The 25,685-nt window shown below is 53.5% G+C and overlaps 1 protein-coding gene across 4 annotated transcripts in view; it reads left to right on the top strand.

The window, feature by feature from the left end:
- The window catches only part of LOC145542457 (uncharacterized), a 209,578-nt gene that overhangs the window by 170,606 nt on the left and 13,287 nt on the right, over positions 1 to 25,685 (top strand). Inside the window, exons 3-6 of one of the 4 annotated variants that reach the window (XR_014079865.1) lie at positions 2,984 to 3,141; positions 4,656 to 4,763; positions 5,763 to 5,951; positions 7,036 to 7,772. Coding sequence is in view for 1 of the 4 variants with exons in the window: in XM_081581274.1 (XP_081437400.1) it covers positions 24,760 to 24,809 (50 nt within the window). In the remaining 3 variants the exon portion in view is untranslated. Of the gene's footprint in view, positions 1 to 2,983; positions 3,142 to 4,655; positions 4,764 to 5,762; positions 5,952 to 6,604; positions 7,773 to 24,534; positions 24,810 to 25,685 lie in introns of those variants that run through there. The other 3 variants (XR_014079863.1, XR_014079868.1, XM_081581274.1) reach the window with 3 other exon arrangements.

Below are 25,685 nucleotides of genomic sequence, written 5' to 3'. Positions count from 1 at the left end.
ATCTGTGGATTGTCTGCCTCAGCTTTTATGCGATAACGGCCAAGTTCAGCGTTTGCAACAGAGACCCTGAGGCCTGTAAAGCCGAAACCATAAGAGCTGAATGACCTTCGACGGATTGATGAGGCAGCTAGCACAGAGCTGGGGCACAGTCCTGGCTGTGATCTGAGCAGAAGGACTAGCCCATGGAGGATGAACTTGGACTCACGGTCCCTGTAGCTCCCTTTTTCTGCTGACTTTTTTTTTTTTAAAAAGTCTTTATTTATTTTTGGCTGCCCTGGGTCTTTGTTGCTGGGCAGGGACTTACCCTGGTTGTGGTGAGCAGGGTCTTCTCTTCATTGTGGTGCATGGGTTCTCGTTGCAGTGACTTCTCTCGTTGCAGTGACTTCTCTCGTTGCGAAGCATGGGCTCTAAGGCGCTTAGACTTCAGTAGCTACAGTGCGGAGGCTCAGTCGCTGCGACTCATGGGCTCCAGAGCACATGCTCTAAGAGTTGTGGTGCCGGGCTTAGTTATTCTGCAAAATGTGGGATCCTCCCGAATTAGGGATCGAACCCGTGTCTCCTTCATTGTCAGGCGGATTCTTTACCACTGAGCCACCGGGGAAGCCCCCCTTACTGGCTTTTTCCTTCCACCTTGTGACTTGCATTTTACTTCGAGGGTTACAACTTGCTTCCTTGGAAGAGATTTTATTGTGATGCCAAAATTTCTGATCTGCTTTCTTCAGAGCAGGTGGTCTTGCTCCCAAAGCTAGGGCTGTGACGGGGCTCTCTGCAGGCAGAGTGGGCGAGGGAGGCCGCCTGGCTGCTGCCTTCCCCTGTGACACCCTGGGAGGCTTGCGTGGAAAAGCCTGGAGCCCCCTTGCTCCTGGGGGCCAGCAGAGGCTTCAGTCCCATCCTGCCAGCCATCCATCCACCCAGAAGCCCTTTCAAGCAGTGAAGAAGGAAGGGAAGGGAAATGCCAATCAATCCATCAAAACGCCTCCCTCCAGTGGCTTCCAGGCCTGAGCATCCTTGACCCCGGGGGCCCAGGGCCAGGCTATCAGGGGAAGTGCATTTGGTAATGATTCTAGACTTCCTGTTTGGTTCCTGTCAGGGGCTGGAATATGCATGCTCCTAGCCTATATGTAATCATAAGCATTCTTTCTTTTCTCCCAGGTTTTTTTTTCTCTTTACTATTTTTCTTCCTCTGGCGCTCGTTTGCATTTCTTTCATTGTTCATTGGTGTGAGGAGGGCCTCCTTTGGGAAAATTGGTGGAAAAGGAGAGGTGAGGGGCAGGAAGAGGGCAGGATACCCTGCCTGGATTCCTGGGGCATTGGGCCGGGTACCATAAACATTGTGTCTGCCCTGGGACAGACACAGTGAGAAAGCTGTAAGAATCTGTTTGGGTATGCAAACGTTTGGTGCTGGTGGTTTAGTCGCTAAGTTGTGTCCGACTTTTGCAACCCCATGCACTGTAGCCCATCAGGCTCCTCTGTCTATGGGATTCTCCAGGCAAGAACACTGGAGTGGGTTGCCATTTCCTTCTCTAGGGGATCTTCCCAACCCAGGGATCAAACCCAGGTCTGCGTTGCAGGCAGATTCTTTACCATCTGAGCTACAAGGAAAGCCCTACACAAACTTTTACTTGGTGCTCATTGTTGTGCATGGGATTGGGGCTTCCTCGTTGACTCAGCTGGTAAAGAATTCGCCTGCCAATGCAGGAGACACAGGTTCGATCTCTGAGTCGGGAAGATCCTCTGGAGGAGGAAATGGCAACCCACTCCAGTATTCTTGCCTCGCAAATCCCAAGGACAGAGGAGCCTGGCAGACTACAGTCCATAGAGTCACAAAGAGTTGGACACGACTGAGCAACTAAGCACAGCTCGGTATGCGTGGGATACTAAGGCACACAGAGAAGTCGCCTCTTATCCTGTAAGAGTTCAGAGATGAGGAGGAGAGAGAGGAAAGCGAGAGTTCACAGTAGTTTGATCATCACAGTGGCAGAAGTAGGTAGGATTGGGACTTCCCTGGTGTCCGGTAGTTAAGACTTCAGCTTCCAGTGCAGGAGATGCAGGTTTGATCCCTGGTCTGGGAGCTGATATCCCACATTCCTCGAGGCCAAAAGACCAAAAACGTAAGACAGAAACAATACTGTGGCAAATTCAATAAAGACTTTAAAAATGGTCCACATCAAGAAAATCTTGAAAAAGAAGTAGGGTGGAGATGGAGGTGTATGGGAGGGGGCGGGTCATGGATCCTTTAGCTCAATTCTCTCTTCCAAACAAGACTGAGTCTTAGTCTCAGAGGTGGGGCATGGTGCACCTCTCACCACATACCAATCAGAGCTAATGGAACCTGGCATCACTGCCGAGCCCTTGGCAACGCTGCTGGGTGTTGCAGGGCAGGTGGACCATTTGCTGCTCCCCTGTGTACAAGGCTATGGTTTTTCCAGTGGTCATGTACAGATGTGAGAGTTGGACGGTGAAGAAAGCTGAGCGCCGCAGAATTGATGCTTTTGAACTGTGGTGTTGGAGAAGACTCTTGAGAGTCCCTTGGACTGCAAGGAGATCCAATCAGTCCATCCTAAAGGAGATCAATCCTGGGTGTTCATTGGAAGGACTGTTGTTGAGGCTGAAACTCCAATACCTTGGCCACCTCATGTGAAGAGTTGACTCATTGGGAAAGACCCTAATGCTGGGCAGGATTGGGGGCAGGAGGAGAAGGGGACGACAGAGGATGAGATGGTTGGATGGCATCACCGACTCGATGGACATGGGTTTGGGTAAACTCCGGGAGTTGGTGATGGACACAGAGGCCTGGTGTGCTGCAATTCATGGGGTCACAAAGAGTCGGACACGACTGAGGGACTGAACTGAACTGAACTGAACTGTGTACAAGCCTTAGTCCGGGGGGCTGGAGGGCTGGAATCCTGGGGCTGTTTTAGTGCCGGGGAGACTGGGGCTCTGGGGACCTCAGAGGTGATCTGCCTTCTTTTCATTAAATCAGGACTTTGATCCTTCCATCGGGGGAAAGGAGAGTTCTCCCTTTCCAGCACCTCCTGATGTCCTCCCTACTGGTGGCCCTGGCCCTGGCCGTGGCCTCACCTTGAAGGGGACAGGATGTGTTTCCAGCTGGGCCCCTTCTCCTCTGCATCTGGACCGGAAGTGAGTGCAGCTCAGGAGACTGGTTGTGGCCGCAGGGCTTTGGGGGCCCCTGAGCGCACCAGGTGGACAGGAGGAGGTGGGGAACACGGGGTCCTCGGTGCTGCCCGCGGGGCCCAGCTGGCCTCTGCCGCTGGAGCGCTGGGCCGGGCGCTGGTTTTGGTGGCCCCAGGGGTGGCCGGCAGCCAAGACTGCAGCGTGGCCTGCCCTGTGGGAACCTCTGTCCCTTCTGCAAACCCCTCACAGGGCCAAGCTGCTGGCACTAGTCAGCTGGGCCTCTGGGTTGTCAAGGTGGGCATGGGCAGGGAGGGGATCGGGACCTCTTTGTCCTCTTCCCTCACCCACCATTTCCCTTCGTCCCCCTCTTTCCCATTGTTCCAAGAACTAAGTGGCGAAAAAAAAAAATCACGGGCAATATGACATGATATGGGCGCTTTCGATTTGTGTGTGAACTCTCCACCTGGTGTCTTTTCAGAGTTGCTAAAACCTGGGCAGTCTCTGAACTCTCTGAACTGAGGGGAGGGCAGAAAAATAAACACAGCGCTCGTGTGATGAAACACTAGCGCCAGCTAAGAACTCCCACCCGGCTGGAGGGCTCCCAGGAGCCTTTTGAACACCCACCTCCCCCAGGCTTCTGACAGCACTTCCCCAGACAAAGGGCCGGCGGTTGTCAATGCACGAAGAGCCCAGGTACAGGTGTGCTCAGCTTCCCCCTAGCAAGAGAGCAGCAATGCTGGGTGCAAAAGAATCTTCTAGAAATGCTGGGGGGTTTGCCCAGAGATAGAAGCCTCTCAGCAAGTAAGCGGACCGCTCATTGCTTTCTAATCCATCAGCTTAGTCTCTCTGAATTTTCCATCTACAGAGTCCTCTTCCCTGCCCCAACCTTGTAGAGAGAGGAATGCTCCTTTTTATCATTTTGCCAGGTGAACATTCCTTTTGAAATATAATAATTACTTCCCAATGTATCTCCTTGGAAAATGAATATGCATATATGTACATATACATATGTGTATGCACATATACATACTTTTGTGTTCATATATATAATGTATAAATAATTTTAAACTGAGCGAAGACCCAACATACAAATAGTACCAGGGCCCCCAAGAGACACACTTGTGCCTGGAAGGGTGAACAGTCCCCCAGTTTGCCGGGGACTGTCTTGATTTTAAAATGGAAAATTCTGTGTCCCCAGAGGCCCCTGTTGTTGCTGCTGTCACTCAGTTGTGTCTGACACTTTGCGACCCCAAGGACGCAGGCTCCGCCAGGCTCCTCTGTCCATGGGATTCTCCAGGCAAGAATACTGGTGTGGGTTGCTGTTTCCTTCTCCGGGGGATCTTCCTGACCTAAGGATCGAACTTTCGGATTCTTTTCTGCTGAGCCACTTGGGAAGCCTGCCTACCGACCCCCCAAGACTGGGGCAAATTGGGAAGGCTAGTTGTGACAGAGTCAGGCATTTGAAGCCCATTATCACAAATCCTCATGAAGACACTGTCAATTCGATGTTGTTTTTGCAGAGAAGGAAGGTGAGCTGGAGATGCTGACGGAGTTGCCAAGTTCACGCCCCCAGTCTCTGGCTGAGGTCAACGCTGTGCCGTGCGTTTTATGTAGGAGCGCCATGGATGGTGCGGATACAAACATGAGGATGCGAGTGATGGGCAGGGTCTCCTTCGCAAGGGAAGGAGGGGCCAGGGAGGACCGTGCTCTAAGAGGGGTGTCCTGCCTCTCGCTTCAGCAGCTCAAGAGTCTCTGGCCTGAGTGCCTGAGGAGGACCGAGCACTGACTTGCAGCAGGTCCCCCTTCAAGATGGAAGGGTACCACCTCTCTGTGCCTGAACCCCCTCTGCCTGGGCTAGTGTTGTTAGTCGTTTCCCTGTGACCCGAGTCCACCCAGGGAACATCAGAGGAAGGAGGCCAGAGAGGATGATTTTCAGACTCTGTCCCCATCACCCCATCTCCCCATCATCTCATCATCCCATCCCCCATCTCCCCACCACCCCATCCCCCCATCTCCCCATCCCCCATCTCCCCATCCCCCATCTTCCCACCCCCCCACCCATCTCCTCATCCCCCATCTCCCCATCTCCCCACCCCCCATCCCCCATCTCCCCACCACCCCATCCCCCATCTCCCCATCCCCCCGTCTCCCCATCCCCCCGTCTCCCGAACACCCCGTCTCCCCACCACCCCATCCCCAGTCTCCCCATCACCCCATCCCCCGTCTCCCCATCCCCCCGTCTCCCTATCCCCCCGTCTCCCCGTCCCCCATCCCCCATCTCCCCGTCCCCCATCTCCCCATCCCCCATCTCCCCATCCCCCATCTCCCCGTCCCATCCCCCCGTCCCCCATCCCCCATCTCCCCATCCCCTATCTCCCCACCACCCCATCCCCCATCTCCCCATCACCCGTCTCCCCATCCCCCCATCACCCATCTCCCTGTCCCCCCATCCCCCGTCCCCCCACCACCCCATCTCCCCGTCCCCCATTCCCCCGTCTCCCCGTCCCCCCATCACCCCAGCCCAGCATTCCTCTTCTCTCCCCCAGAGGTGTCCAGGCAGCCTATCCTTCCTGCTGGGCCTCCCTGGGAGACCAGCGGAGAGCTAATTACTGTTTTCTCTTCTCCAGGCCCTGTGGCTCTGCTAGGCGAGGCTCCCCTTCTGTCAGGCCCACGATCCTCCGCGGGGACCTGGAGGTGGCCCAGGCACGGATCTCCGGATCTCCGTCTCCCTCGGTACCGCGGGCCCACGTCCAGGACACTCCCGCCCCGCTCGTCGCTCCAGTGCCTCCGCCGCTCACCTGTGCTTCCGGCTTCAGGTTCCAGAAAGGGGGGGTGGGTGGCGGGCTTTCCACGGGACTCCTAATCGCCGGCGTTGAGCTGATAGGAACCCGGGCCAGGTCATTCCGCCACCCACGGGGCCCTGAGAGCCGGGGGCAACTCTTGGGAGTTTCCTGGTTTCGAAAGAAATCAGATTGAGGCCGGGGCGTGGACTTCCTGGAGGACGGTGGTCCAGGCGATAAGCGGTGGTTCCAGAGAACAGGAAAGGCCGCAAGAGTCAGCCTGGGGATAGTTTCCGGGGGCTGGGGCATCGCATTCTGAGGGGACGCGTAGACCCGGCCCGCGCAGCTGGGTAGGGCTCCCCGGCACCCCCTGCCCCAGCCCTGTCTCTCCCGGCATCTCGTTCCCATTGAAATAACCACAGGGTAGGGCGCGGGCTGCGTCGCCATGGCAACCGCTCTAATTTTTTTAATCCTAGTGTTCCTTCCTAAAGGGACCCCCCCAGCCCCCACTCCCCACCCCCCCACCGCAACGTGTTTTAATTGTAATAACTCCTGGGGTTTCGGGAGGTAATGACCGTGTGTGTGGGAGCCAGCCTTGGCGGGGCTCCATGCACAGCGCTGCCCGCCCAGCGGCGCCAGGCGGCCCTCCGCCTCCCAGCAGGAGTCCTGGAGGAGCCCAGGGCAGGCTTGGGCAGGGTCTGCCAAGGGGGTCTGTGGCCTCGGCGCTAATGAACACGGGCCAGGGAGCCTCAGCCCTGCTGGGTTGGGTCCTGAGGACGTTCTCGGGCAAGGCCTCCCCTCCCCCCACACCTGCGCACTCCGATCACACCTGGAAGGGAATCCATGGACCATGTCTCCATCCCGGGCCCAGCCAGCCACGCTGCTTCTGGGATGTGACCCTGAATGTGTGTTCGAAACCCCTGGGGTCTCCTTACGGGGCGGTTTCCAAGTCTTGGGGAAGCCAGAAGTCTCATGTCTCCAGCTGGCTCCAAGGGGGGACGCCCACGCCGCCCACACTTTGAATAGCAGGAGTCTGGGGCACCCCTGTCCAACAGAACTTCAGAGACGGAAATGCCCTGTATTTACACTGCACGAGATATTAACGAGCCGTTATCCACAGGAGGCCATGGAGCAGTTGAAAGGCGGCTAGTGTGACTGAGGAAGGGAATTTTAAATTTTATCCAAAGTTCCTTGGATTCAATTTAAACCACCCTGTGGAGGCTGGAGGACACGAGATAAAATCGGAGTCCGCAGAGAGTTCTGCTGGTCATCGAGGGTCCAGACCTCAGGGCAGCCTCCCAGCCCTCCCGCAGCTGGATCTTCCCATCCATCCTAAGCCAAGTGCATGGTCCACATCTATGCGTCCCCTTCAGGATGGGACACGGCAGCCCAGGAAGTCCTCCCGAGCCGGATTCCTGCTGGCTTCCCTCTTCTCTAGAATGACTGCTCACCCCATGCGGGGACCATCTCATCTGTCTTCTCCAGGCCGTGTTCCTTGCTCAAGATGGACTGCTGGAAAATGAGATCTGATGGCAGGCCTTGGAAATAAGAACCCGAGGTCTGCCCAAAGCCCAAGACATCTATCTGCACGCGCCCAGCTTTTCTGGGAAGCCAGTTACGTATCGGCACAACGCTGAGGTGCCCAGGGCCACGGTGGACTCTCAGATGCTGTCCTACGACGGGTCTCTCCATCCTAATGACAGGGAAGACAGTTTAGGAGGTGACGCAATACTGCTGTAGCAGCCCTTAGACAACCTGCCTCTTCCAAAACCCTCCCGGGCCAAGCTTTCCCGTTCGCACGCTGAAATATTAGATGTTCAGCTGGGAGTCCAACGGCAAAATATTTCTGAAATTGTGCGTGCGTGTGTGTGTGTGTTTCTTTCTTTCTTTTTTTTCCTTCTAATTTAATGTGCCAGACAAGCCTCCCAGTAATTAAAACCAGAAACAAGGACCAGACTTAGACAGAGATTTGAAGGCTGTAAAATTCTAGGACAGGTTTATGTAAAGCAATTAAAAAGGGAGTTAAAAATTGTTAAAAAATTAAACACTAATTACTTTTTTTTCTCCTCTCATTTCTGCTGAGCTGTTTTGGCCGCGGAGCTTGAAGAAAGATATAAAAAGGAGAAAGTTTTTGCCTCGTTGCTGTAAATCATGTTCAGCAAATGCGCCTCTGCAGTTTGCAGCCGAACCCATCTGCTGTCAATTAACCTAAATCATGCCTTTTCAATTAAACTGGCTTAGGGAAGTCTGGTAGCAAAACGGGTGTGTGTGTGTGTGTGTGTGTGTGTGTGTGTGTGTGCGCGCGCGCATGTGTGGCCAGCGTGGTGGTTGTGGAGGATGGGAGAAAGGTGATGTCTGATTTCAGACTGTGAGGTGGAAATATCTTTTAAAAGGTGTGATCCTGTTTTAGTGTTTTCCATATAAAATGGGGTATTATTTGCAGTGCTGTGGGGGGTGTAGTGAAGGGGGGAGGTGGGGGGGAGGGGGTGAGCCTTGAGAGTTGGAAATAAATGAATTCTTGCAAGCCCCAGAGCCGGGGCCAAGCAGACTAGAGGTGAGCGGGGTGCTTAGACAGCTCGGGGTGAGAGAACTCGGGGGCCACGGCGTCTGAGGCACCTGAGCGGGAGCAGGAAAACCGTGGGCCCTCGGGGCACCCGGAGGGAGGCCTCCTTGGCGGGTGTGCCAGCAGGCTCACTCACTCAGCGGTGTCCAACTCTTCGTAGCCCCCTGGACTGCAGCCCGCCAGGCTCCTCTGTCCATGGGATTCTCCAGCAAGAATACTGGAGCGGGTTGCCATGTCCTCCTCCAGGGGATCTTCCCGACCCAGGGATCGAACCTGAGTCTCCTGTGCTGGCAGGCAATTCTTTACCACTGAGCCACCCGAGAAGCTTTTTGTTGGCATGACGGTCAGTTAAACACTGGACAGGGTGGTCACGGCAGTGCAGTCTGGCAGCCAGGAAGGAGGAAGGGGAAGAAGCTCTTGTCTTTCAGAAGAAAATGGACGTCCACCCCCGGAGGGGGCCTGGCCATGGTCCTAGAGGTGGAAGAAGGAGGGTCAAGTCTCTAAGGACGTTAGGAAGGAATCTGTGTCTGACTCTGCTCCTTTTAGGGTTCCCCAGGCCAGGTGGGTCTATGTCCTGGGTCCTGGGGGAAGGTTGAGTAGGGTTGTGGCTCCCCTAAAGTCAAGGCCCCTGAGTGGAGGAGTGTTTGTGCATCTGTGGGTGTGGGACCCCCTTTGTGGGCTTATGAGCCCACCTTTAATCTCCTAACTGGTGGTTATTCGGTCGCTCAGTCGTGTCCCACTCTTTACGACCCCAGGGACTGCAGCACGCCAGGCTTCCCCGTCCTTCACTATCTCCTAGTATTTGCTCAAACTCATATTTATTAGGTTAGTGATGCCATCCAACCATCCTGCCTCATTCTCCTCCTGCCCTCACTCTTTCCCAGCATCAGGGTGATACACAAACCTCTCAGCTCCTGGCTCCTCCCCACGTTTGTATCAGCTGGGGCTGCACCTAAGAGACTACGTGACATTCAGGGTGATGGTCTGGGGACACTCACTTTTGGTATCACGTGGCCTCCTCTCTCTTGAAGGAGAAAAACACATTAGCCTTGACTCAACTGGGGTGAGGAATCTGCATGCTTTCCTCCTGCCCCGTTCCCAGTGGGAGGGGCTGGAGGTGAAGTGTGTGGTCTGCTGATGAGTGTTTATTTTCAGTCACCCAGCCCTCCCCTGCTCCACTCAGCTCCCTCTCCAGGACTGCCCTGAGCAGTCAGCAACCTGCCGGAAAGCCTGCTTCTTGGTTGAGGCTTAGACAGGGGATGTGATGAAGGAAGGTCTGATGACAGGAGCTGGGTCTTTGAGATTTGGGTTGACACTGATATTAACAACAACAACATCAATAATGATAGCTACAATTTATTGAACACTTAACCACATTAAAGATTTCCCCCAGAATTCCTTCTTTCACCCTCACAGTGAAGCTCCAAGGGTGGACCCTCCATTGTTCTATTCTGCAAATGAAGCAATTAAGCCACAGAGAAGTTAAGACACTTACTTGAAGTTGCACAGCTTGTAAGTGCAGAGCCAGGGTTTAAATTTGGGCTGCGTGCTCTTGATCCTGCACTACCCTGCCTCTCAGAGGGAGGCGGCCTCAGGGGATTTCCCTGCTGTCTGCTTCTGTGCTTCTGGGTTGGGGCTTAGGGGAGGGTGTCTGGAGGACAGCACCAGATATATCAGTGTATTGATGGCCTCAGGTGTGAAGGACGGAGTTCGACTTGGGGTTATGGCTCAAGGGGTAAATGATCTGCCTGCAATGTAGGAGACTCAGGAGACGCTGGTTGGATCCCTGGGTGGGGAAGATCCCCTGGAGGAGGAAATGGCAATCCACTCCAGTATTCTTACTGGAGAATCCCCATGGACAGAGGAGCATGGCGGGCTACAGTCCATGGGGTTGCAAAGAGTCGGGCACGACTGAAGCGACTTAGCATGCATCTGCGAAAGGAGTCAAGGCCGAACTCCCCAGAAGGGTGACATTTCACAGTCGCAGAGAGTGCCGGGCGTGGAGAAGACACTCCCTAAACCCTGGGCTCTTGGCCTCCCTTCCTGGTGGCCTGAATCCATGAAGCTTGACCTGGTTTCTTCCTGGCGCTTGGCCTGTGATTTCCGGCAGGATACAGTTTCAGGCCTCTTTCCAAGTGATTCACTCTAAACAAGCCCCGGGTGGGACGCTGTCCTCAGAGCAGGCCAACACCCCTTGCAGGCTGGGCCGGGGTGCCCGTCCCGTCCCAGGGACTCTGGCCACGCTGAGCCTCCGTCCCTCCGGGAAAGGCCACCTCCGGTCCCTGAGGGGCCCTGCCCTTTGTGGCGGCCGGAAGGAAAGGTCGAGGCTGACTTCACTCCTGTTCTCATCCGTCCTTAGCTGCTCAGGGCCGCCTGGCGCCCCTGCGGCCGGGGCTGAGCCGGGAAGGGCGGCTGGCCGAGCTCCAGAGCAGGGCAGCAGGCCGGCCCAGGCGGGCTGGCCTCGCTCTGAGCCCCTGTAATCCCGGGGCTGAGGGCAGTGATCCGTGACCAGGGCTTCCAGGGGCCTCCCGAGCCAGGCACCGGCTTTCCCACCCACCGCGGAGTGGGGTGGAGAGGTTGCTGCCTGGCTCCGCGGGCTGGCAGGACGTGAGAGAGGGAGCCCGGGGCCAGGGGCTCCAGGTGGATGCACCCGGGTCCCCTGGGAGGTCCCTCTGGGTTCCGAGCCGACGGTGGGGAAGCGAGCCTGGTGAACAGGATGCTGTGTCTGCCCTGGGCTCCCCTCCACCCCGCCCCACCCTACACGAGCTTCCCCAGCTCGGCCGAAATGACGGCCTTGTTGAGCTCTACTCTTGGACCCCCGTGTCCTGTCCTCCTCCTCCCTGACCTCAGGGCAGTTTGAAAAGCTTTACTCTCCGAAAGAGGTCCGGTGGGTTAGATGAGGTGCTTTTCTTCCTGCAAGAGTGTGCAGATTGAGAGCAGAGATGTCGGAGTCGGATGAACCAGGCTCTGACCTCAGCATGCCATCACCTGAGCTGGTTGACCGCAAGCAGGTTGCTTAGCTTCTCTGAGCCTCAGTTTCCCCTGGCACATGTAACAGGCAAGGAATGCATGGTTCTATAAGGTCCTTCCTCCTCCCCACAAGCAGTTCTGTGCTTTGCACCCACCCACCCCCACGTGGTTATCTCAGACCCTCCAGTGTCAGACCCCATCCCGTGGGACCCCGCAGGACCCCGGAGACCAGGCCGCGTCCACCCTTCTCGCGGAGGAGCCAGGCGGGGCCTGCAGTTCGTCTCAGGAGGGGGGAGGCTTCCAGCTGCTGGTCGCTCGTTCCTGGCGGCTGGCTGGGGGGTGGCTCTCATCCCTGTGCTCCAACACAGCTGAGCTTCTCATGATTGTGGAGAGAAACCCGTTGTCTGGAATAACACGGCCACCCCTGAGGTCTCTGCCGTGTGTCATCACCGGGGAAGGTAGCCAAGCCAAATCGGAATCCCCCTCTCCGGGGTCTGGTGGCTTACCTGTGCGCCCTCATCTCCCACCACCACTGGTTCTGAGTAGCCCACTTCTGGGGTTCATCCTTCGGGCCACCCCACTGCCTTCATGAGGGAGCCGCTCATCAAAACAGCCCCTGCTGCTTGGCTTCCAGGTTCTAGAGAAATCTTACCAACAACGCGGGAAAAAGGACAGACCAGCTATTGACTTGGGGGCGGGGTCCCTGGAGACCCTGGTGGTATTCCCAGGAGATTGTGTATGTGGCAGAGAGTTTCTGCCGGTTGGGCTGGCCCAAAATGACCCATCAGAGCTCTGATTTGAAACAGAATCTGATCCAGGTTTTATGATTCTCTACTGTAGCATCAGGGTCTTCCCTGGTGGCTCAGATGGTCAAGAATCTGCCTACCAATGCAGGAGATGTGGATTTGACCCCTGGGTCAGGAGGCTCCCCTGGAGAAAGAAATGGCAACCCACTCCAGGATTCTTGCCTGGAAAATCCCATGGACAGGGGAGCCTGGTGGGCTACAGTCCATGGGGTTGCAAAGATTCGGACATGACTTACTGACTAAACAGCAACAACTCCAGCATCACCTCCTCTAGGGAGCCTTCCCTGAATTACATATGTTTAAACAAATTTTCCCCTGGGTCCGAACTGTATCCCAGGTGAGTAACTCAGGCCTTGGCTCTCCAGGGGAACTCAACAAATGCCTCTGTGTGTGTGTGTGTGCGCACGCACTTGCGTGTACGCACATGCGCTAAGTCATTTCCAACTCTTTTGTGACGCCATGGACTGTAACCCACCAGGCTCCTCTGTCCATGGGATTCTCCAGAATACTGGAGTGGGTTGCCATGCCCTCCTCCAGGGAATCTTCCCACCCCAGGGACTGAACCTGCATCTCTTACATCTCCTGCATTGGTAGGTGGGTTCTTTACCACTAGCACCACCTGGGAAACCCAACAAATGCCTATGGAGTGATAAATGGGAGAGGTCAGGGGGAGAGGTCACCGTGATGGACAGGACGGGGGTTTTAGAGATGAACCAGGTACCCAGATTGTCCCCAAGAAGCTCACCTTCTTCCTAGTGGGCAAAGTCCTGTGCTGGCCTGCCTGGGTGTCAGGTATCTGGGAGATTTATTACCTGTGCGGGAAGCCTCACAGGTGGGCAGAGCACGCAGCAGTCTTGCTCTAAGAGATTCTGCCAAGATGCTGCCAAGAGCAGCTGATGTAGCAGCGGAAACCACGTGGCAGGCCAGATGCCTGGTTTCGAAAGCATGGAGAGAATGGGTTTAGTCTACCCGGAAGGCAGCTGCGCTCACAGGCCCAGGAGGACAGGAACGCGGTGGGTGGGAGTGGGAGGGGCAGACAGGCGGTGTGGGGAGACCACCCCTTCCAGGACGGCCGGCCTCCTCCTCCCAAGGGCCAGAGTGAGATGCCTAGTTTCAGCTACCGGGTCTTAGACGCACAAACACCATTTTGGAATCAAAAACCGGGTTAATTTGAGGCCCTTGGCCAGCAGGCCTGGGTCTCCAGGTTATGTTTCTGTTTTTGTATGTTTTGTATCCTGTTCTGGAGGATTGGCTCTCTCTCTCAGGAGGCTCAGACCACGGGCAGTAGCCACTGACCCCCAAAACACTCCCCTTGGGCCCAGGGGCCCCGCCTCGCTGGGTGGCTTTGGGGGAGTGGCTTCAGTGATCTGAACCTCCCCTGTCGATTGCAATGGAAGCATTCTGCCTCGTAGCTCCCAGCACTGGCACGGCAGCTGTGTCAGAGGAGATAGATGTTCATAAGTATCTTCCAAAGAAAACACTCTAAAGAGTGTCAGGTGCTCCTGCTGTTTGTTTTGAGTGGTGGTCGGCCAGGCTCATGGGAGCTCAGCCCTGATACCACCCGTCCACCGGCCCCCCCATCACCTCTACCTGGGGTCTCTGGAACCTTCTCTAAGTCAAGAAGTTAGTTTTGCCGGTTTGTCTTGGCTCCTGACGGAGACAAAAGCCTCGTGAGAGGCAGAGTCTCCTGGCACCCTGACCAATGCCTTGGATGTCTGGCCTGGACGCTGCCTCCAGGAAGTTGGGGCTCTTGTGACCGGTGACATGGCATGTGATTTCTCTGCAAAAAAATGGGTGGATGTGGAGTTTGGCAAGCTTTCTGTGCCTTCAACCCTCCCGGCTTCCCCCCTGGAAAAAGCCTGGTCCTTGTGCCCAGGCGCAGAGTGGTCCCTTTGACCGAGGCCAGGTTACTGCTGAACGAGTTGACTTAGCTCATTTCCCAGACTGTTCTGCGCTTGCCCCCATCATCCTGAACTATCACTTAATCCAACTGCACTCTCTCCCCAGGGGCCTCCGACTTAGCCCAAATCCTTAATTTTCCAGTACTTTAAATCTTTAACTTAGACTATTTTATAAAGAAATATCATTTTATACATTCAGCTTGATGGTATCCTAGAAGCCAAGATATTGAAGAAGTGGATGAATGAATGACTGTTAACAATAACAACTGGTTTACGTTTCATCAGGGACTGCGGGGTATGAACTTGGACATGAAATTTAGTGTAGCAACGGGATTATAAGGCAAGACTCTCAAATCCACAGACGATGTCAGATCTCAGCAGTCCCCAAGCTTTCCTGCTGTTGGAGACCCCACCCTGTGTCTCATCAAGAGAGTTAAAATGCACCCACACATTACATTGCATATAACTTTATGGGAATAAAAAGAATGAGGAGACCTTTATGATATTTTTTAACTTAGAGATTTAAGAAAATAAGATTCATTCTTGTGATTTAAACTTTATTGTATTCATTAATAACTATTTGAGAATTGAGTTAAATCACCATTGGCCAGTTAACAATGTGATTTTGTAGACACCTAACTATAAACATTTGGGAAAGATAAGTTTTGTAGTTTTTTATGATTTGAAGCCAGTGTTTTTTTTTTTTTCCTTACTCCTTTCTTTCAGATGTTTTCACCGCCCTGTGAAAAGTCTGTAGGCTTTAGTCACTGCGTCTGTTGTTGTTCAGTCGCTAAGTTGTGTCCAACTCTGCAACCTCATGGACTGCAGCACGCTAGGCTCCCTTGTCCTCCACTATCTCCTGGAGTTTGCTCAAATTCATGTCCATTGTGTCTGTGATGCTCTCTAACCGTCTCATCCTCTGCCACCCGCTTTTCCTTTTGCCTTCAGTCTTTGCCAGCATCACGGTCTTTTCAAATGAGTCAGCTCGTCACATCAGGTGGCCAAAGTATTGGAGCTTCAGCTTCAGCATCAGTCCTTCCAATGAATATTCAGGGTTGATTTCCTTTAGGATTGACTGGTTGGATCTCCTTGCAGTCTCAAGAGTTTCCTCCACAGTAACACAATTTGAAAGCATCAATTCTTCTGTGCTCAGCCTTCTTTATTGCTTTAAGAAAGGCAAGCCTTGCTGGAGTCAGAGCTTAAGTTTGATTCCTGGCGAAGTGTCACTCTCTGTGTGACTGATCCAAGCCTCACTAGCTCCATCTGTTAATGGGGTTAATTTGCTTTCAATGTTTCATATGATGGTTTTGACAATATAAACTAAGATAATAAACGCAAACACATAGCCCAGTGCCTGACTCCTACATAGAAAGCTGTCTAATTAGATATGAGCATTAAAACAAATCAACAAAAGATACATGATTCTAAAGTTCAAAAAACAAACAAAAAACCCCGGGGCTTCCCTTGCCATCCAAGGGTTAGGACTCCATGCTTCCATTGCAGGGGGCTTGGGTTCAATCCCTGGTCAGGGTACTAAGACCCCACATACTGTGCATAGCTCAGCCACCCACCCCCAAGTTAATTTGGATAAATTTCTCCTACTCTCCAGTAAGATCTTGAAAACTGATTTTTTTAAAAGTAATTATCAGGGATTTCATTCATTAGTAATTCAGAATAGTTTCATCATGTTTTAGATTTACTTTTAAACTTCCTGTGATAAAAAGTTGAGTCCAGGGAAGTCATGATAGCAACAATAGTTGATGGAGAGGGGGCGGTTGTCCGTCTAGTTGAGGAAATGAGCTTTTCAAGCCCTTGGAAACAGCTGCTTGGAAACAATTAGTGTGTTAATTAGGGAGGGTTCTTATCAGATTCCTCAGAACCTCTTCTTGGCTCTTCCTTTTCTCCACCAGGGGCTGTAGCTGGAAATAATATCAGCATCCCTGTCTGGGTCGACGTCCTGTAACTGAAGTTTTTCGATCATTCAGACCAGACTTCCTCCCTGAGTCTGATCTTGGGGGGTGGTCCTTGCTGGGTGGGGTCGTGGGAGGCCCCCTGAACCCTCCTCCAAGCGTGTGATGAGCGCTCTCGTGACATGCGTCACACATGAATGACTCCAGGTGGTTTACCCAACACATAGTTGGCAGTCACAGTTCTTGTCTTTTTAATTGGATGGGCAGAGAGGTGTATTGATGGACAGGAAGCTGCAAGTTGGAAAGTATATGGGAATTTTGGAGGCTGTACTCACAGTCACTTGGCACTAAGTTAGCTGGACTGGTTTGTTTCAAGGCCACGTGCCTTGGTTGTCTCTTGGTATCCTGGGTGGACACGATATTCCTGACGATGTAGGAAGCCCTGGGATTCAGGACACCTAATTTCCAGCTTAAACTCTCTTTATAATAAGTTCACTACGACTGTGAATTAGCTAGGGTTTATAGCGTATTGAAGTCAATAAAAATAATATATGGGGGGAAATTAGATACTTTCCAAGAGCAAGCTCTAAATAAATGAGGTTTCATCTGACTTCACTATTTGGTTAAACGAGTAACCGTGAGCTGGGTAATAGTCTTGTTCAGCAGATTCCCAGATGGTTCAACAGCCACACCCAAAGTACCTATTGGCTTGTTTCAAATTGTAGTCATGACGTTGGTCTGCATCCTTGTCTGAATTTTTATCAGTGACCTGACCAAAGACCAAGAAAGTCCCGCGATGGTGCTAGGAGTGAGGCAGATACAGCGGATGCCAGGTATAAGGTCCCTGACACTCTCCACAGACCCCAGTCCTCAGCCAAGCCCAACAAGATGGAAGACTTTCAACTGTTGCTGTTCAATTTCATGTGGTTTCAGAATTCAGAAGCAGAAGCGCCAGATTAGAGAGCCCTCCGTTGGCAGCAGTTCACTTGAAAGAGATCTGGGGGTTTCAGTCGACCACAAGCCTAATGTGAGCCAACAGTGTGTCTGTTGCTAAAAATGTTAAAAACCCTGATAGGCTGCCTTCAAGGACATGTGGCGTGCAGCCCCAAGAAGGTGAGGCTACAGGGGTCTCCTGGCCTGAGCAGGCCATGCCCAGAGGAGCATGTTTAATCCTAAGCATCACATTTGAGGAGAAACAGAGTGATCGCTGGGCACACGCAGTGGGGGCAGAGTTGAAGACACTGGCCTGGAATACGGTAGAGACCCACTGTTTTGTTGTTTAGTTGCTAAGTCGTGTCCGACTCTTTGCAACCCCAGGGGCTATAGCCCACCAGGCTCCTAGGTCCACGGGGTTTCCCAGGCAACAATACTGGAGTGGGTTGCCATGCCATCCTTCAGGGGATCTTTCTGACCCAGGGATCAAACCTGTGTCTCTTCTAGCTCCTGCATTGGCAGGTGGGTTCTTTATCACTAGAGCCAACCTGGGAAGGCCTTCACTTCTTTAGGTATCACTTTTCTCGCCTGTCATATGGGGCTGACCATCCCTGCTCTGTCATCCAAGAGTAGAGGATGTTGAGTGAGACTATGGTAAACTCTCCTGTGGGTCACGAAGTCTCTAGTTATTTTAGCTACAAAGGAACCTCCTAACCACTTGGCTTGGACTTGATCTGTTTCAGGAGGCAAGAGGCCCCTGGGAACCAGAAGTGATGAGCAGGAGGCCATGATGCAGGAGAAATGGTTCTTACAAGAGCACAGACGGGCTCAGACAGGCTCCAGGGTCCTGTCCAGCCTGAGTGCTCTGCTTGGGGCGTGTTTTCCAGGCACCAGCTCTCGGAAGGGCTGCAGCCCCCAGGCAGGTTCCAGCCTGTTTTGACAGCGCCCCGCTGCCCTGGGGTTCTTGGCCTTTCCCAGGCTTCACCTGAAAGTGGGCCGTGCTGCCTGCACCCCTGGACCAGCAGGATGGGCGGGCGGGCGGGTGGGCAGGCAGGGGGGGCGTGGGGCAAGAGGCAGGCGCAGGCGCCTGGGTGTCTCACGTAATAACTCAGGGCTGCCTACAGCCCGGAGAGGTGTTTCACGCGTCTCAGAGGCAGATAATGGAGCATTCTTCCAAAATGAGAGAATGCGCCTATTCTCGACTCCTTCCCCCCTACTTTTCCCAATAAAATAATTAAACTGGGATTTCTGGAGGGCCCTAGCGGATTCTGCGGGGAGCCGGGGAGGGGGGCTGAGCGGTGATGGGAGGAGAGCGGCCGGGCTGGGAAGGGGTTCGGCTGGTGAGACGGGGCGAGCAGGCCCACGGAGAAGGGCGTCGGGGTCTCCGAGGGCACGGGGGAGGGGTCTGCTGATCTCTCAGCAGCCCCGATGACATATGACTTCGCACGTCCCCGGGTCTCCAGGGCTGCAGCCTGCTGTGTACATTCAACATGTGTTTGATATTATCGGTGTTTTTATAATAATAACTGTGGTCTTGAAAGGGACCAGAATTAATTAAAACGCAGCACTCTGCCACATTTCACGTTATTATCATAGGAATGCTTGCCTGCAAAGGACCTTCCTTGGAGGGTCATCTCACCCATCCCCCCACCTCCCGTTGGGTCTGAACCCCACCCCCGCCACCCCCCACCCCGGTTGGCCCTCCCAGCCAGGCTTAGGAGATGGCCGCAAGTGGATGGGGGGGGATCCACAATTCCTTTCTTGGTACTTGAATTACCATAAGTAGGACAGTGCAAGCAAGCATTCAGGGGTCATGCTTACAGAGTCACATGACCCCAAGGAAGCCCCCACTGGCTGTGCCCATCAGATAGCCGGAAGCTCTCATCTCAAGGCACCTGCCTGAAAGCACCTCTTGGTTTGGAGATGCACAGTTTGGCTCTGGGTTTAGGGCAGCATTCCTCCACGTCCACTTGGCATGTTGGGCTGTGGGACTGGACCATTCTCTGTGGTGGGGGCCATCTTGCATGTTGTCAGATGTTTACCAGCATCTCTGGCCTCCACCCCCCAACTCCTGGGAGCACCCCCGCCCCCCAACCATGTGACCACCAAAAATGTGTCCTGACATCGTCACAGGTCACCCAGGAAGAAGGCAGAGTGCTTCCAGTTTTATTGGCTCTAATATCGGGACCCTGATGGGAAATGTGGTGACATGACCTCTTCCAGACTGACACTGCGAATTCCTTAACGGGATCTTGTCTGAGGCTCATTCTGCAATCTCTGAAAGAAGGGACCAGCTGGGCTGTCAGACAGTTCAGAAAATCTGGGGTGGGGCCCAGGGATTTGCTTTCCTAAGGTTCCCAGGTAAATCTCAAGCTGCTGGTCTGGGAATGAGCCCTGGAGAACCCTGCTTGGATGTAGGTGTCCTCACCCGCCACACTATGGGCATCTGGGATCAGATTACCCTGTGTGTGCTTGTGTTGAGGGGACCCTTTGCTGCCATGCTTGCATTGGACACACCTCTCCTATGCACTGAAGCATGGTTGGCAGCATCCCCGACTTCTAGCAGCCATGAAATTAAAAGATGCTTGCTCCTTGAACGGAAAACTATGACAAACCTGGACAGCATATTAAAAAGCAGAGACATCACTTTGCTGATGAAGGTCCATATAGTCAAAGCTATGGTTTTTGTAGTAGCCACGTATGGATGTGAGAGTTGGACCATCAAGAAGGCTGAGCACTGAAGAACTGATGCTTTCCAACTGTGGTGCTGGAGAAGACTCTTGAGAGTCCCTTCAACAGCCAGATCAAACCAGTCAATTGTAAAGGAAATCAACCCTGAATATTCATTGGAAGGCCTGATGTTGAAGCTGAAGCTCACTTTGGCCACCTGATACCAAGAGCTGACTCATTGGAAAAGACCCTGATGCTGGGAAAGATTGGCAAAAGGAGAAGGGGATGGCAGAGGATGAGATGGTTAGATAGCATCACTGACTCAATGGACAAGAATTTGAGCAAACTCCGGGAGATAGTGGAGGACAGAAGAGCCTGGCGTGCTGCAGTCCATGGGGCGGCAAAGAGTCGAACATGACATAGCAACTGATTAACAACAGCGGGCTCCTACCCACCAGATGCCAGTCCTACTCCCCCCAAATTGTAAATACCAAAATACCCCCAGATATGGCCAGAGACAAAACTGCCTCTAGCTGAGAACCGCTGGTCCGGGGGAAGGCTCTCTGGAGTCCCAGATGTTCAGGTAGGGGGAGGGGCCTTCCACGTCTCAGGCAATCCCGCCCCTCCCCCATCTCAGGAAACCCCGCCCCTCCCTGCCCCCTCCCTGCCCCCTCCCCGCCCCTCCCCGCCCCCATCTCAGGAAATCCCACCCCCTCCCCTCCCTCGCATCCCCACTTGGCTCCAGGGAAGCCGCCCTCATTCAGGGAGGAGTGATGTACCCGTGTGTCATCCTCGCATCTGAGGAGGGGAGCGAGTGACTTGCTATGAATAACATCCTGAGGTTTCTGAGTGATTCACTTCTGAAAACAAATTCGAGAGGGTACTCGCAGGGCGACACGGCTCTTACTCTCCTGCCTCCTGGTAGGGTGTTCTGAGTGGCCGGAACTGGCCCTTCTCCGCCCCTCGCCCCAGCCCAGATCATTTTGGGCACAGCCCAGACTGGGGAGGCAGCTCTTGCTAATACATCCCAAGTTCTGTTTCAATTACAATTTACTGCCGTGTTTTGTGGCTTCTCCGCATCTGGGTTTGCCCAGGAGACCACGCCACAACAGGGCTGCCATTCTCTGAGTCAGCCTAGGAGAGGAGTACAGAGTGCCATCAGTCCGTCCCCTCCCGAGACAGGCTCGGCCTGGGACCCTTTGCTGCAGTGCTTGCACTTGGACACACCTCTCCTCCAGCAGCAAAATATTAACACAAAGAGACTGCTGCTGCTGCTGCTGCTAAGTCGCTTCAGTCGTGTCCGACTCTGTGCGACCCCATAGACGGCAGCCCACCAGGCTCTGCCGTCCCTGGGATTCTCCAGGCAAGAATACTGGAGTGGGTTGCCATTGCCTTCTCCAATGCATGAAAGTGAAAAGTGAAAGTGAAGCCGCTCAGTCGTGTCTGACTCTTAGCGACCCCATGGACTGCAGCCTACCAGGCTCCTCCGTCCATGGGGTTTCCCAGGCAGGAGTACTGGAGTGGGGTGCCATCGCCTTCTCCCAAAGAGACTGCAGGGAACTAAAACTAACTGCATGCATGCGTGGGTTGTCAGTCTGGATCCAAAAGGTAAAAGAGACCAAAAAACCCAACTGCCACTTGTGAGGAGCCTGGAGCAAAAAGCAGTGGGTTGGGAGCAAAAGCGAGTTACTGTGCATGCCCCCTGCACTCAGCACCAGTAAGAGGTGGGCAAACCACCTAATGCCCCTGCAACCCGACCCCTGGACACTCCCCTGCCCTCACCCCGTATAAGGAACCAGCTCACCTCCAGCCTCAGAGAGCGAGTGAGGGAACCTGTTAGTTGTTCTCCTTCCCTCCTGCTGCAGCAGGGGCCCCCAAAAGCCTTATGTGAATTTCTTGTCCGGCCTCTGATCTATTTCTGTTGGTCGCGGAGGGGCAAGAACTCTTGCGGGTGAGACTGTCCTTCACTCCTGTGCTCCCCTTGCTCACCCCTGCGCTCCAGCCACAGTCCCCCCTTTCTCTCCGTCTGACACGCTTGTTCCTCCCACACCGCCTGGCCCCGCTTCCCTGACCCCCTGAGCGTGGCTGGCTGCTCCCCGTCTCAGCTCTACCATCACCTCCTCAGAGAAGGTGGTGCCCCTGACACGGCGCACACCTGGTCCTCTCCTGCCAAGTCAAGCCCTATCCTTCTGCCCAGTTCTCTGTCCATGCAATCGCCCTGATTTGCATGTCCCTCAAGTAGGAAATGGGTTCTCCAGGAAACAGATGCTGCGATGAGGGTAACCACGAGAGAAGGGGAGGAAGCAGGCTTGAGCAGGAGGGATTGTTGGTGTGTGAGGATCTAAGAAGTCTCTGCAGTCCGTGCGAGGCTCCAGAGCAGAGGCTGCCAGTTGGAGGAACCCTGGGGGTGGCCACAGTTTGGTCCTTGCCCATCACCCTGCTCAGCCGTTGACCAGGGCTGCCCCAGGAAGAGCGTGACCTCAGCTTGAAATCTGAAGAGGCCCTTCGAGACTCTAGCAGTTGAGGCTGCCTTCTCGGCCAGGCAGGGAGTCCTGCCTCAAAGGGGGACCTGGGTGGCTCGTCTCTGGGTTTGCCCTACGGGATGGGCCACCATGCACTTTCCCCAGGAGCAAGGATCTCGTAGATCTTCTTGCAGCCGGGTCCCTTTTCTTAACAGAGTATCACAGTTGCTCAGACAATATCGTGGAAAGACTAATGTGTGTTTTGGGGAAGAAGGAAGTGAAATTGTAAGTCACTCAGTCATGTCTCACTCTTTGGGACCCCATGATAATCCGCCAGGCTCCTCTGTCCATGGGATTCTCCAGACAAGAATACTGGAGTGGGCTGCCATTCCCTTTTCTAGGGGATCTTCTCAACCCAGGGATCGAACCCAGGTACCCCCCACTGCAGGCAGATTCTTTACTGTCTGAACCACCAGGGAATCTAAAATCTCCTTGGGGAAGGAGACTTGGAGAACTATTGTCCAAAATGTCTCAATTTTTCACCCTGTAGTGAGTGTTTCCAAGGTTTTTTTTTAAATTTATTTTATAGGTCTTTTTAAAAAATTTATTTTATGTGCATGCATGATCAGTCACTTCAGTCTTGTTCGACTCTTTGCAACCCGGTGAACTGTAGCCCGTCAGGCTCATCAGTCCATGGGATTCTCCGGGCAGGAATATTGGAATAGGTTACCATGCCCTCCTCCAGGGGTCTTCTTTTTTTTTTAATTGTTTTTTTTTTTCTCCAGGGGTCTTCTTGACCCAGGGATCGAACCCCCATCTCCTGTGTCTCCTGCACTGCAGGCAGATTCTTTACCTGCTGGTCACTGGGGAACCTCCATTTATTTTATAGTTGTGTTTTTTTTTTTTAAGGCCACCTCTGTGGCATGTAGGATCTTAGTTCCCTTACCGGGAACTGAACCCACACCCCGTGCGTTGGACGCATGGAGTCTTAACCACTGGCCTGCCAGAGATGTCTCGCTTCCAAGATTTTAAAAGCTGAAAACATGGTGGGGTGCCCTGTCACTGCCTCTTGTGGATTGGCTGGGTGACAGCTCTCCAGCCTGCTGTGTCAGTTGGAGGGGTGGAGCAGGCAGGTTGATGAGGGGAAAACAGCAGCCCAGGGGATCTTGGAGGAAAAGGAAAACAGAGCTACCAGGTGGGCCAAAGGCACATTCCAGGGGGCCGTGGGTGCCTGTCAGACCGGAATGGTTATCGGGTCTGGCAGAGCCCAGCACCTTGGGTGGCCAAACAAACCTCAGATACGGTGTTCCCAGAGCCCGGGTGGGTGGTGGGGAGTGTCCTTTCCTGGTTGAGCCTCCCTCCTGCCGCAGCATTTTCCTCCGCCAGGGATTCAGGCTGGGATGGGCTTGTCTGGGAGCTACTGTCCATCTATGGGGCGTATGGAAGCCCGAGATTCCAAGGGAGCTGGCCCCACAGGGCAGTATGTATGCAGCACGCTTGCACGCAAGGGAATCTTCCTGGGTGGCAGAGATGCCCATGGGGCAGGTGCTTGGAGGCTTTTGGAACAAGGAGGGCACGGTGTGAACTCTATGCGCTGAGAGGAGAGAGAGGGCAGGGTCTGCCTGGAGGTATGCCTGGCCCCGGGGGCAGGTCTGACTCTCCATTTACAAACTCAGAAATCCAAGAACTCCAGCTCGGTTCTCTTATAACTCCACCAGGGCATCTCAAGGTCCCCCACCCCTTACCCTTTGGAGTCACATCAGATTTCAGAGGATGCGGCAGGTGGCCTTGGGGGCTGATGTGGTGTTTCTGTATCATTTGTCTACACCAGATTCCCCAGAGGCCTCCAGCAACAATATATCGAGAGGGTCACTCGTCCACCCTGGTTACTGCCAGGTTTTCTCTGTTTCCCACCCAGAGACCCTCCAGGGCCGCACTCTTCCAGCTCCTGCTCCAAGACTCCTGGCAGCCCCTCTTACTTGGTTCCCAGGATCCTGACTCTCTCTCTGCTTGGCGTCTGCTCCTTCGGCTCTCCCAGCACAGGGAAGGCTCTCTCAGTCTTTTTTTTGGCTCCCCGGCGGGGAGCACATACACGTTGTATTTGCTGTACCTTTCCAAAGCCTTCTGTGAAACTCAAGAACAAGAGGTGATTACTTGCTGAATTTTCGCCGTGTTTCCCATTCTTTAATGCAGTGGATTCCATGAAGGTGAAAGTGTTAGTCACTCAGTCGTGTCCGACTCTTTGCGACCCTCTGGACTATAGCCAGGCCTTCCTCCGACGGATCTTCTCGACCCATGGATTGAACCCGGGTCTCCTGCATTGCAAGAGGATTCTTTACCATCTGAGCCACCAGGGAAGCCCATGATCAATTACTGTTTGTTCCCTTTTTCTTTTTCTAGGAAGTCCATGGATGAGAGGGCTGTTCTCATCACTGCGGTCCTGAATATTTTAATGCTGAGAATACACAGGACATTCAAACAACACCTGAAAACAAAATCAAGTCAACACAGGGAAAGAATTACTCAGACCATTTTACCCATTCTTTCTCAGCTCTAATACCTGGGAAGATGGGTAACTGAGCACCTCATCTTGGCTCAGACCTAACACAGTGTGACTCAATCTCCAGCAATGCCCTGCATTGCTGGGGGACTTATTTCATACCTGAGAGCCTCTCACCGGTAAGACGTGTTTCCTTTTTCAGTATCCGTTTCTTCAGCTGATTGGCTCTGTTCCATGTCTCATTGTTCTGGGTGCCTACCCAGTAGAAGTGTGACACTTTAGAAGGAAACGCACGATAAAATGCTTGCCTTTGAGTGAACTCACCATATACTGAAACTGAAAGTCTGCAGGAAAGACGGTGGGGAGTGATTTTTTTTAAGCCATTGTGATCACAATTACAGCCTCTTCGGAACTTAAAGCTGGGTTGTGTGTCCTTCTGAAGTTAGATGATGTCTCAGCTTTTGTGTACTCTTGGTTCAAAGTGTTAGTCTGGTAGTCACTCAGTTGTGTCCGACTCTTTGCAACCCTGGACTGTAGCCCGCCAGGCTCCTCTGTCCATGGGGATTCTCCAGGCGAGAATCCCGAAGTGGGTAGCCATTTCCTTCTCCAGGGGATCTTCCTGACCCAGGGATCAAACCCAGGTCTCCTGCATTGCAAGCAAATTCTTTACCGTCTGAGCCACAAGGGAAGCCCAAGGTCACTTCCAAGAGCCTTGTATGTTCTGGAGACAAAGGAGATGCTGGAATTTCAAAGGAATGTCTGTCTTGGTGAGAGAGGAGAGCTCAGAACCATAAGCCCTGGAAGGGCAGGGCCAAACCACCATGGGCCCCTTGTATACGAACCCATCCTCCTGTTTCGATGGTATCTAGGGGCGCAGATTAATGTGTACTGCATTTTGCATTCCTTGTACATGCGTCTCTGGTTGAGAAATGAGGATTCTTAGCAACCTTCCTTGGAATCGAACTGTCTTTATTTTGACTCAGAGGGTTGGGAGCTGATTAGGGCATAGAGGCAAAAGGGGGCATTGAACTAGGTGAAGATCTCCATCGCCTGTT

Source organism: Giraffa tippelskirchi, chromosome 3 (genome assembly GCF_054371585.1).
Source record: "Giraffa tippelskirchi isolate mGirTip1 chromosome 3, T2T-mGirTip1v1.2.pri, whole genome shotgun sequence".
In the NCBI taxonomy this organism is placed as follows: domain Eukaryota; kingdom Metazoa; phylum Chordata; class Mammalia; order Artiodactyla; family Giraffidae; genus Giraffa; species Giraffa tippelskirchi.
This window is presented reverse-complemented; position numbering and strand designations above follow the sequence as displayed.